The following is a 12,148-nucleotide window of genomic DNA, read 5'->3' as shown; positions in this document are numbered from 1 at the left end:
GGCACTCCTCCTGCCTCAGCTTCCTTAGTCCTGGGATTACAGGTACGAGTTGCCAGCCTTTTCTTTTTTCTTCTTCTTTTTTTGAGGTAGGGTCTCACCCTAGCCCAGGCTGACCTGGAATTCACTATGTAGTCTCAGAGTGGCTTTGAACTCACAGTGATCCTCTTACCTCTGTCTCCTGAGTGCTGGGATTAAAGGCATGTACCACCATGCCTGGCCTTTTTTATTTGTGTGTTTGTGTGTGTGCGTGTGTCTCTTACGGGGGCAAATGTGTTCAGCTTACCTGGGTGACCTGGGAATTGAATTCTGGCTAGCCCTGTGCAAACAAGCGGCTTTAACTACTTAACCATCTTTCCAGCCCCAGCTTATTTTCCTTCTTGTAATAGCATTCAGCTTCAATCACTGAGCACCATGGACAAAGCCTGCAATTTCATCACCTGGGAGATGGAGGCAGGAGGATCACTAGGCCTTCTAGTCTGTTACTGGCTAGTATAATGAGTATGGTCACCATGGACTACATATAACTATGCCTCCACCCCTGCATCCCTCCAAACAAACCACCTTTCCTCACAGCATCCAATTTTATTGGTTTTATGTCATATAACCAAATGCAGAATAACTTAATTACTACTATAAGCTTTTTCTTCTCTAGACTGATTTACTAAATAGCAGGGTTTATGTTTTACTCCTCTTCTGTTCTTGATTTTTCGAGGTAGAGTCTAGCTCTAGCCCAGGATGACCTGGAATTCACTCTAGTGTCAGGGTGGCATCGAACCTCGGCCTCCCTAGCACTGGGACTAAAGGTGTGTTCTACAACGCCAGGCCCATTACTCATCTTTTAGTCTCTAAAGCATACTGGATGAACGAGTGATGTCAAAGCCGCGGACATTTTGGGAATTTACTATTAAATGCTTTTACTGCCGGGGGTCGTGTTTTGGGCAATACCATTTCAGCAACCACCTAGTGTCCGTGAAGCGCCATGAAACCTCTATCCTTCTTTCACGACAGCTAATCCACCATAATCTTCTTCCTGGGATAGGCCTTGGCCTGGACTGAAAGATGTTTGATGAAGACCCAGTAGGGTTAGACCTTCCCAGAAAGAAAGGCCATTATTGAAAACAGCGCCCCTCCTCCTGGAAAGACAAGTTATCTCGGCGTCCCCCCGCCCACAACCACGAAGCCCCAGGAATTTAAATATTGCAAATCTGTGTAACTAGAGGGAGGTCTAAACAAGACGATCCTTTCAACAGCACCCGGGCCGCCGCTTCCCCAAATGACAGTCTGTCAACAAATTAAATCGCAAGCCAAACTGAATGGCAGGAGACTTGGCCAATCAGCAAGCTCAGAAAACGAGTGCCCGCCTCCAGCCGGCGGAACTTCCCCACAGCCACAGTGACTAGGATGAGCCTACCCCAGCGCGAACTCTCGGTGGGCAGCGCCATTACCTCGTGAGACACACACTCCAGAGACCGTAGCTCGCTGCAGTAGCGGCAGAAGTAGAGCTGCGAGAGCGGGGCCCGCACCTTCTTTTCTCCCTGGACTAGATAGAGAACCCGCTCCGACTGCAGCAAGGACGCCATCTTGGGGAGGGAGGAGCCAGTGACCCGCCCGCCACACCACGTGACCTAGAACGGGCGGTTTTTCTCTCCGCCTTCTCTACGCCTGTCCACGTAGACGTTGGCGTGGAGTTTCCGACACGGTGTGGCTTTGCGACAGTTGGAACGTAAAGTAGGTGGGATTTCCGCCTTTCGGTTACGCTCTCCCAGGTGCCTCGGCGTTTGTTTCCATTCAATGCCAATAAATAAATCAATGAATGAGCCATGTTAGCAGTTATCTTTTCTGTTTAAACTAGTACTTAAAACGATTAAAATGCCCAGCACACGTTTTCTATCATCTTGCATGTCTTTTCGTATCGTCTTAATGTGTAAGTAATGTGTGTGACATTACAGCGGGAGATGGGAATAGAATATTCATACTTATTGAGAACTTTGCTAAGTGCAGGAAACTCAAAACTTTACTTATTAATTGTCTCATTTAATTATCATGGAACTCCAAAAGGTAGGTTAAGAGCATTATTTCTATTTTACAGAACAGAAAACTTGGGCTCCAGGAAATGAGTTGATTTATCTAAAGTTATATAGATAAAGATCAAGTCTGTTCTATCTTGGAGTTTGCACACAACCCTATATATAATACATCCAGCCATATTTTCACATATGCAATGATGATAATAATACATACCTTATATTTACACATTGCTTTTCAATTTATATAGTACTCATATCACACTTAAATTTGTTTTTTTTTTTAGAGATAGGGACTCACCATAGCCCAGGCTGACCTGGAACTCACATTGTGGTGCACACCTTTAATCCCACACTCGGGAGGCAGAGGTAAGAGGATCACTGTGAGTGTGAGGCCAGCCTGAGCTACAAAGTGAGTTCCAGGTCAGTCTGGACTATAGCAAGACCCTAGCTCAAAAAAAAAAAAAAAAATTATTTGTGCATGTGTGTGTGCACCAGGGTCTCTTGCTGAGTTATGTAAGTGCTGGGGGAATGAACCTAGGCCAATGGGGCTTGCATACAAGTGCATTTAACCCCTGAGCCATATCTCCAACCTCAAGTATGTTACATTTTAATAATTGTGGGTTTTGTTGTTGTTGTTTCGAGGTAGGGTTTCACTCTAGGCCAGGCTGACCTGGAATTCACTATGTAGGCTCAGGGTGGCCTTGAACTCATGGCAATCCTCCTACCTCTGCCTCCTGAGGGCTGGGATTAAAGGCATACACCACCATGCCTGGCTTGTTTTCACTTTTAATTAACATGCTACAAGAATTGTTATAGTTAATTAATGTATAATGAATATGTTTGGGGGATATTGGAGAGAATCTACTTTAACAAGTATCACAACATTCTATGTACTTTGGGTTCCTGTGAGTAAATGTTACTCTTGTCTTTCTTTCAGACATTATCTGTTCCCTAGAGGATGCTGGCAGGAGGAAGCCCTCCTTGCACAAAATAGTGACTAGCTTGATACTGTGTCCTGGTATTGGTCTTGCATTATGCAGTCATAACTTCACTGTGGCCATTGGGATTGATTCTTTTTTAAAAAATTTTTAAAAATTGACAATTTCCATAATTACCAACAAAAAACCATGATAATTCTCTCATCTCCCCAACTTTTCCCTTTACGTATCCATTCTCCATCAGATCTCCCCATCACTCAGTCTCTCTTTTATATTAATGTAATAATATTTCCCTCCTATTATACTAGTCTTCTGTAGGTAGTGCCAGGCATGGATAGGTCATGGATATCCAGGCCATTTTGTGTTTGAAGGAGTATATTGTAAGGAGACCTACCCTTCCTTTGGCTCTTACATTCTTCCCACCACCTCTTCCACAATTGACCCTGAGCCTCAGAAGGTGTAATAGAGCTGTTTCAGTGCTGAGCACTCTTCTGTCACTTCTCAGCACGATGGTGCCGTTTGAGTCATCCCAGAGGTCACTGCTACCTGAAAAGAGAAGCTTCTCTAACCAAAAGTGAGAGTGGCATTAATATATGGGTATGAACGATAAGAGAAATGCTTACCAGGCAGGTTGATGAACATAATATATACATTTAGCCAGACACCTGCAGGCATTACAACTCTAGGGCTCATGACTTCCCCTATCATAGGTTTTCTTTTTTTGGTTTTCTGAGGTAGGGTCTCACTCTAGCTCAGGCTGACCAAGAATTCACTATGTAGTCTCAGGGTGTCTACAAACTCATGGTGATCCTTCTACCTCTGCCTCCTGAATGCTGGGATTCAAGGTGTGTGCCACCATGCCCAGCTCCATCATAGGTTTTCAGTATCATGCATGTATTCCCTCCCATGGAATGGGCCAAGTAGAGAGTGGCAGGTTTCCCCCATAACAGACATGCCACTATTGTACCCATTCCATCATTTGGCCTAGCTGGGCAAACTTAAGGCTTGCAGTGTCCACTCTTGTTTATCTCCACTGATGGTTTCTCTCTCTCCCATGGAACTGCAAGCAGTGTAGCTTTTTCCAGCTTTCTGTCAGCTGGTCTGTAGGGAGGAGGTATTCAGTTCAGCTCCAGCACGGGTTCTCAGGGACCTTGCAGCCCAAGTATGTGGATTCTTCAGTAATAGGGTCTTAACATCTACTCCTGGTGGGAGCCCAAGAGCCTTAGCAATGGCCTCCAATAGTTTGGGAGCATCAGGGACCTCTCTGACCAAGAACTCACTGGAAGGTATTCCATCCCTGGCACTGAAAATTTTCTAGTAACACTCTATGGCTTCTGGATGTCCCTGCAAATTTCTTAATTGCATTTTTCTTTACCACTGAATAGAACTTCATTGTATAAATGTATAGTACCTTCATTATCCAGTAGAGTATCTTCATTATCCAGTAGAGTATCTTCATTATCCATTCATCAGTTGAGGGACATCTAGGCTGATTCTATTTCCTAGCTATTGTGAAGAGAGCAGCAACAAACAAGGTTGAGCATGTATTTCTAAGGTAATGAAAAGAGTCCTTAGAATATGTGCCTAAGAGTGGTATAGCTGAGTCATATAGTAAGTCTATTTTTAGCTGTCTCAGGAACCTCTACACTGATTTCCACAGTGACTTGACAGTACTCACCAAGGGCAGTGTAGAAGAGCTCCTTTTATCGGCATCCTTGCCAGCATTTATTGTTATCTGTTTTCTTGATGATAGCCATTCTGACAGGATTGAGATGAAATGTCAAAGTAGTTGTAATTTGCATTTCACTGATGGCAAAGAATGTAGAACATTTTTTATAGATATTTTATCTCATCAGTGTTTCTTCTTTTAAGAACTCTCTATTTAGTTCCATAGCTGCCTCCTTTTTTGTTTTTTTCCAGGTAAGGTCTTGTTCTAGCCCAGACTTACCTGGAATTCACTGTGTAGATCAGGCTGGCTTGAACTCTTGGTGATCCTCCTACCTATGCCTCCTGCATGCTGGAATTAAAGGCGTGTACCACCATGCCTGGCTGGGAGATTTTTTTTTTTAACTGCTTGGATTTCCATACTTTTGATAGGCCTATTTAAATAGTTCATATCATCTTGATTTAGTTTTGGTAGATCATATAAATCAAGGGAATCATCCATTTCTTTCAGATTTTCAAACTTAATGGAGTAAATGTTCTTAAACTATGTCCTCATGATATTCTGAATTTCTTTGGTATCTATTGTAATGGTGTCTTTTTCATCTCTAATTTTCTTAATTTGTGTCTTTTATGTCTTTCTTTTAGTTAGATTTACTAAGCATTTATCAATCTTTTTCCTTACAAAGAACCCTTTGTTTCATTGATTCTTTGTATTTTTTTTGTTTCTACTTCATTAATTTCTGCCCTAATATTTATTATTTCTTTCCCTTTGCTAATTTTTGGTTTACCTTGTTCTTATTTTTGCTAGGCTTTAAGGTGAAGCATTAAGTTATTTGCAACCTTCCTAATTTATATCTATATCTCTATGTATCTATGTATCTATCTATCACCTATCTATCTATCTATATAATTATTTATTTGTTTATTTACTTGACAGAGAAAGAGGGGAGAGAAAGAAAATGGGCGCTCCAGGGCCTCCAGCCACTGTAAAATAACTCTAGATTCATGCGCCCCCTTGTGCATCTGGCTAACATGGGTCCTGGGGGATCGAACCTGGGTCCTTTGGCTTTGCAGGCAAACACCTTAACCTCTAAGCCATCCCTCCAGCCCAGCTTTTTTAATATCTTAATATAGGGACTTAAAGCTATAAATTTCCCTCTTAGGACTGCCTTCATTGTGTCCCAAAGGTTTTGGTATGTTGTGTTCTCATTATCACTTGATTCTATAAACTATTTAAATTAATTTTTTTTTTATTTGAGAGAGGGAGAGACAGAAAGAGGGAGAGGGGGAGGAAGAGGGAGAAAGACTTGAAAGAGGAAGGAAGAGAGAGAGGGAGAGAAAGGGCACTCCAGGGCTTTCAGCCACTGTAAATGAACTCCAGACGTATGCACCACCTTGTGCATCTGGCTAACATGGGTCCTGGGGAATCAATCCTCTTTTGGCTTTGTAGGCAAATACCTTAACAGTTAGCCATCTCTCCAGCCCTGATTGTATACTTTTTTAAATTTGTTCAATGACTCATTTTATCATTCAGTAGTGTACTGTTTAGTTTCCATGAATTTATGTATGCTCTCTAGGTTTTTCTTGTTGTTGATTTGTAGTTTAATCCCACTGTGATCAGATAGAGTACAAGGAATTATTTCAATTTTCCTGTATTTGTTTTGTTAAGATTTGCTTTGTGTCTTCATATATATGGTCTATTTTAGAGAATGTCCCATGTGCTGCTGAAAAGAATGTGTATTCTGTAGCATTTGGATGAAATGTTCTGTAGACATCTGTTAGGTCCATTTGTTCTATGACCAAATTTAATCCAAATGCTCCTCTGTTTATTTTTTGTTGGGATGACCTGTCAATTTATGAGAGTGGGGTATTGAAGTCATGCACTATAATTGTGCTTGGTGTTGTCTCTGACCTTAAGACTAATAGCATTTGTTTGATGAAATTGGGAGCACCCATGTTAGGTGCATATATGTTTAGGATTATAATGTCCTCCTCTTGAATTGTTACTTTTATCACTATAAAGTATCCTTGTTTATCTTTCCTAACTAATGTTGGTTTGAAGTCCATCCTGTCAGATATTAGGATAGCAACACCTGCTTGTTTTCTAGGCCCATTTGCTTGACATACCGTTTTCTAACCTTTTACTCTAAGATAGTGTCTGTCTTTGACGACGTATGTTTCTTGGAGGCAACAAACAGAAGAATCCTGCCTTTTAACCCAGTCTGCAAGCCTGTGTCTTTTGGGTGGTGCACTGAGGCCACTGATATTAAGAGTTATTAGTGAAAGGTATGAATTTATTCTTGCCATTCTTCTTGTTTTGTCGTGTTTCCTTTTTCCTTTACTGTCTTGTATTGACCATTATTTGAGTGTGGTTTATTTTTCCTGTTTCCTCATGTGTATGCTTTCCCTTCTCTTTAGCATGAAGGATCTCTTTAGAGTATTTTCTGTAGAGCTGGCTTAGTGGTCAGGTATTCCTTTAGCCTACTTTTGTTGTGGCATGTCCTTATTTCTCTGTCAGTTTCATTGGATAGCTTTGTTGGATAAAGTAGTATTGGTTGGCAGTTGTTATCTTTTAGAACTTGGAATATATCATTCCAAGTTCTGGATTTTAAAGTTTGTGTTGAGTAATCTGCTGTTATCCTGATGGGCTTAACTTTAAAAGTGACTTAATTTTTTTTTCTGGTTTGTGTGTTTAGTAGTTTAATTACAATATGTCAAGGACAGGTTCTTTCCTGGCTTTGTTTCTTTGTTGTTCTAAAGGCTTCCTGTGTTTTTACTGACATTTCTTTCCCTATTTGGGGGAACTTTTCTTCTGTGATTTAATTGAAAACACCTTCTAGGCTTTTGTAGTGAAATTCTTCTTCTAGTATACCCTGAATTCTTATGTTTGATCTCTTCATAATGTCCTGAAATTCCCATTCATCCCTTCTGTATTAGTCAGGGTTCTCTAGAGGAACAGAACTGATAGAATAAATTATATTAAAAGGGAATTTATTGGATTAGTTTACAGCAGTCCAACAATAGCAGGTTGCAGGCCTGAGAGTCAAGGAACCCAGTAGCTTGTTCAGTCCACGAGGTTGGATGCCTCAAAAGTCCCAATCAGGCACAGAAGGTTTGTAGGCATCCTGGAGAGATGCTGCTCTTCAATCCACAATGGTCTTCAGTCCCCATGAGAAAGCAGCAAGTAGCACCAGCAGCCAGGTGGGAGGAGGGGATCCTTTCCTTCCCAGAGCTTCTTTAGATAAAGCCCCTCTGAGAAGGGCTGCCCACTCTGGGAGAAGGGCTCACCCTAGGGGAAGGATTTCTCCTTTAGTTAATCCTTCCTGGAAGCAACCTCAGAGATCCACTTATGAAGAATGTCTGTGGATTCCTAAATAGATCAAATTGACACAAACTTAACCATCACATCTTCCTATTAGTTTGTCTTTCTCTGGACTGTATTAGTTCTGCCACCTGGTCTTCTAGTTTAGATATTCTGTTCTCTCCTTCATCCACTCTATTGGCGAGACTTTTTACAGAGTTTTTTTGTTTGTTTGTTTTAATTTTACTTACTGTATTTTTCATTTCTAGGATTTCTAATTGGTTTTTATTTAGTATTTCTATTTCCTTACTCGTGTCTTGTATGGACCTCTTTATTACATTAAGTTGTTTTCATGTGTTCTCTTTCAAGGAGTTTTTTCTTCTTTGATTTCTTTGCATATTGAGGTCATTACTGATGGATTTATAATTTCTGGTGGAATTATATTACAGAAATCCTCCTATCTCAGTCTCTCAAGGGCTGGAATTAAAGGTGTGACACCTGTAGTTTATTACCTTCAATTGTAAAATTTATCTTCCTTTCAAAATATGGATTCTGTGAATGTTTGGAAAAGGGCCTGAGCCAGAATAGGCACATAGAACATTTTGTTTGATGATTTTTACATGTGAACATTTATTCCATGCACAGGCTACTAAATTTGCTCTTCCCCTGACTTCATTTAGGCCTTTTCACCCCCCCCCCATTAATATGTTCTTCTACTTACATATATACAATACTATCTTATTAATTCCCCCCTCCCTCCCTTTCTATTCCCTTTCTAGCTTACTGGCCTCTGCTGAGTTTTATTCCTACTCACATAGTAGTCCAATCATTAATCTGTGGTTTTATTTCCTGATCCATTGGGGTTATATTCAGAAAGCCTTTGTCAATACCAATATGTTTAAGAGTTTCCCCTACTTTTTCCTCTTTTAGTTTCAGAGTTTCAGGTCTGATATTAAGATCTTTGATACATTTGGACTTAATTCTTGTGCGTGGCAAGAGATAAGAATGTATTTTCATCCTTCTACAGATACATATCCAGTTTTCCCAGCACCATTTGCTGAAGAGGCTGTATTTTCTCCTAGGAGTATTTTTTGGCATTTTTGTCCAAGATCAGGTGGCTATAGCTACCCAGACTTACATCTGTGTCCTCTATTCATTCCATTGAATGTCTGTTTTTGTGTCAGTACAATAATGTTTTTGTTACTATGGTTCTGTAATATAGGTTAAAATCAGGTATGGTGATACCATCAGCCTTATTTTGTTGCTAAAAATTGTTTGAGATATTCGAGGGTTTTTTTTTTGACATTTTTGTCAAAGATCAGGTGGTTATAGCTACCCAGACTTACATCTGTGTCCTCTATCCATTCCATTGATCTACATGTCTGTTTTTGTGCAAGTACAATAATGTTTTTGTTACTATGGCTCTGTAATATAGGTTAAAAATAGGTATGGTGATACCATCAGCCTTATTTTTGTTGCTCAAAATTGTTTTAGATATTTGAGGTTTTTCAGTGCCAGGGATGGGACACCTTCCAGTGAGTTGTTGGTCAGGGCGGTCACTGATACTCTCTGTTGCAGTCAGGTTTATGTTGCTAGTAGAAATCATCCAACCAAGAGCAGCTTGAGGGAAAAAAAGAGGTTTATTTTGGCTTACAGGCTTTAGGGGGAAGCTCCATGATGGCAGGGAAAACTATGACATGATCAGAAGGTGGACATCACCCCCTGGCCAACATAAGCTGTACCTGAGAAACAGGAGAGTGTGCCAAACACTGACATGGGGACACTGGCTATAACACCCATAAGCCTGCCCCCAACAACACACTGCCTCTAGGAAAAGCATCAATTCTCAAATCTCCATCAGCTGCGAACCTAGCATTCAGAACACCTAAGTTTATGGAGGACACTTGAATTAAACCACCACATTCCTTCTCTAGCCCCCATACACTGATAACCATGCATAATGCAAAATGCAATGCATTCATCCAACTTTAAAAGTCCCATAGTTTTTATCAATCGCAATAATGTTCATACATCTGCATAGTCCAAGATTTTTAACTGGTCCATAAAACCCAAAAATAATCTTAAAAACCCATAATGACACAGAATAAACATTTATACCGCAAAAGATGGCATTGGGCATAGCAATGAAATAGTCAAACAATACATGATTTAAACAGGGCAAACACCAAACTCTGTAGCTCCAAGTCCAACAACTCTAGCCAGTGACAAGTCCCTGGAATTCCAATTCAGTTCCTCCAGCTAGGCTATTCACAGTTCTGGAAAATTTCATCAGGGCCAGCAGCCATCTCATAATCCCTGCAACTCCACTGGGTCTCCACTGCAATCCACAGTTCATCCTCTCAGCTCTACTGGGTCACCATGCAGGCATCCAGCAAACCTGCTTCACACTGCCCATGGCCATTTCCAAAACACAAGACTGTGTTGCAAACTCAGTGATCCTCTCTTTCCTGCATTTCTTATATTCTACAATACCAGGTAGGAAGACAATTTGTTGATCCATGGGGGAATAAAGCAGACTTTTAAGAATAGGATACTTCTTGAGTATTCAGGGCCCTCCAAAAGAGTATACATTCTTCCTGTTGTCCCAGTGCAGGTCAGCTAGCCCAGTCCCAGAAATTGTAATCTCTCAATTACAGCTGAATGGGCAACAGTTCACCCAAAGATTTTTCTTTCTGTGCCATATACCTCTGCTCACTCTAGTTTACTTCTATGCAAAGCAACCCTGCACAACTTCTCAGGACACAGGCATAAGAGCAAGCTTCTCACACAAACTGCTAGCCTAGTCCAAGCAAAGCTCCTTCTCACCCTCATAAGCCAAACCTCACAGTCTATAGTTCTTATTGCATTCAGGTCTTGCAGCTCTGACCATAATGGTCAATCAAGCTGTACTTTCAGCACTGCAAGGCATCTCTTAGGCCAAGGTTTCAAATCCTTCCACAGTCCTCTTGGAAATCAGCTCCAAAAGGCCAAAGTTCACAGTCAGGTGTCTAGCAGCAACCCCACTCTTGGTAACACTTTACTGTTGCAGTCAGATTCACGTTGCTGGTAGAATTCACCCAACCCAGAGCAGCTTGTGGGAAAAAAGAGGTTTATTTTGGCTTTCAGGCTCGAGGGGGAAGTTATATGATGGCAGGGAAAACTATGACATGATCAGAGGGTGGACCATAGCAACAGGAGAGTGTGCCAAACACTGACATGGTGACACTGGCTAAAACACACCTAAGCCCACCCTCAATATTACACTGCCTCCGTGAAGGATTAATTCCCAAATCTCTATCAGCTGGGAACCTAGCATTCAGAACACCTAATTTTATGGGGGACAGCTGAATCAAACCACCACACCCCCAATACATTATAGGCCATTGCTGAGGCTTTTGGTTTCTCACTAGGCATAGATGGTAAGACTCTATTGCTGAAGACTCCTGCTGAAGCTGAGCTGATAACCTCCTCCCTGTAGACCAGCTGACAGAAAGCTGGAAAAAGCTATGCTACATACAGTTCAATGTGAAAGAGAGAAATCACCAGTGAAGATACTCAACAGTGGACCGTGCAAGCCTTAAATTTGTCCAGTCAGCCCAAATGAGACAACAGGTGCAGTAGTGGCATATCTGTTATGGGGAAACCAACCACCCTCTACTTGGACTGGAGGCCTGTTCCATGGGACAAAATATATGCCTGATACTGAATATATACAGGGCTGGGGGTGTAACGTCTGCTGGTGTCTGGCCAAATGTGTATACTGTGCTCACCAAACTACTCAGTAAGCACTTCTCTTAATGTTCATAGCCAGATATTAATGTTACTCTCACTTTTGGTTAGAGAAGCTTCTCTTTTCAGATGTAAGTGATCTTGGTATGACTCAGAAGGCACCATGGTGCTGAGAAGAAGTGACAGAGGAGTGCTCAGCACTGAAATATCCCTATCACACCTTCCTAGGCTCAGGCTCCATTGTGGAAGAGGGGACAGAAAAAATATAAGATCAAAGGGAGGGTAGGACTTCTTACAATGTGCTCCTCCAGACACAATTAAACTTAAAAAAATGATTTCTGTTTCTTTTTTTTCCTCAAAATTTTTATTTTTATTTTTACAGAGAGAGAATGAGAGAGAGTTAGACACAGAGGCAGAATTAGTGTGCCAGGGTCTCAACCACTGAAACTGAAATTGAACTCCAGACTCTTGCACCATCTAGTGGGTAT

The 12,148-nt window shown here is 41.2% G+C and overlaps 2 protein-coding genes across 4 annotated transcripts in view; one reads left to right on the top strand and one right to left on the bottom strand.

Annotated features, from left to right (window-relative positions):
• The window catches only part of Dctn4 (dynactin subunit 4), a 42,389-nt gene extending 40,770 nt beyond the window's left edge, over positions 1 to 1,619 (bottom strand). For 2 of the 3 annotated variants that reach the window (XM_004652544.2, XM_004652545.2), the window contains exon 1: positions 1,446 to 1,619. In XM_004652544.2, coding sequence (XP_004652601.1) covers positions 1,446 to 1,580 — 135 coding nt within the window. In that variant the 5' untranslated portion in view covers positions 1,581 to 1,619. The remainder of the gene's footprint in view (positions 1 to 1,445) is intronic. The other variant, XM_045132475.1, reaches the window with a different exon arrangement.
• Positions 1,430 to 12,148, top strand: part of Smim3 (small integral membrane protein 3) — a 116,990-nt gene continuing 106,271 nt past the window's right edge. The window contains exon 1 of the mRNA XM_045132478.1: positions 1,430 to 1,728. The gene's annotated coding sequence lies outside the window, so the exon portion shown is untranslated. The remainder of the gene's footprint in view (positions 1,729 to 12,148) is intronic.

This window comes from Jaculus jaculus, chromosome 13 (genome assembly GCF_020740685.1).
Source record: "Jaculus jaculus isolate mJacJac1 chromosome 13, mJacJac1.mat.Y.cur, whole genome shotgun sequence".
In the NCBI taxonomy this organism is placed as follows: Eukaryota; Metazoa; Chordata; class Mammalia; order Rodentia; family Dipodidae; genus Jaculus; species Jaculus jaculus.
This window is presented reverse-complemented; position numbering and strand designations above follow the sequence as displayed.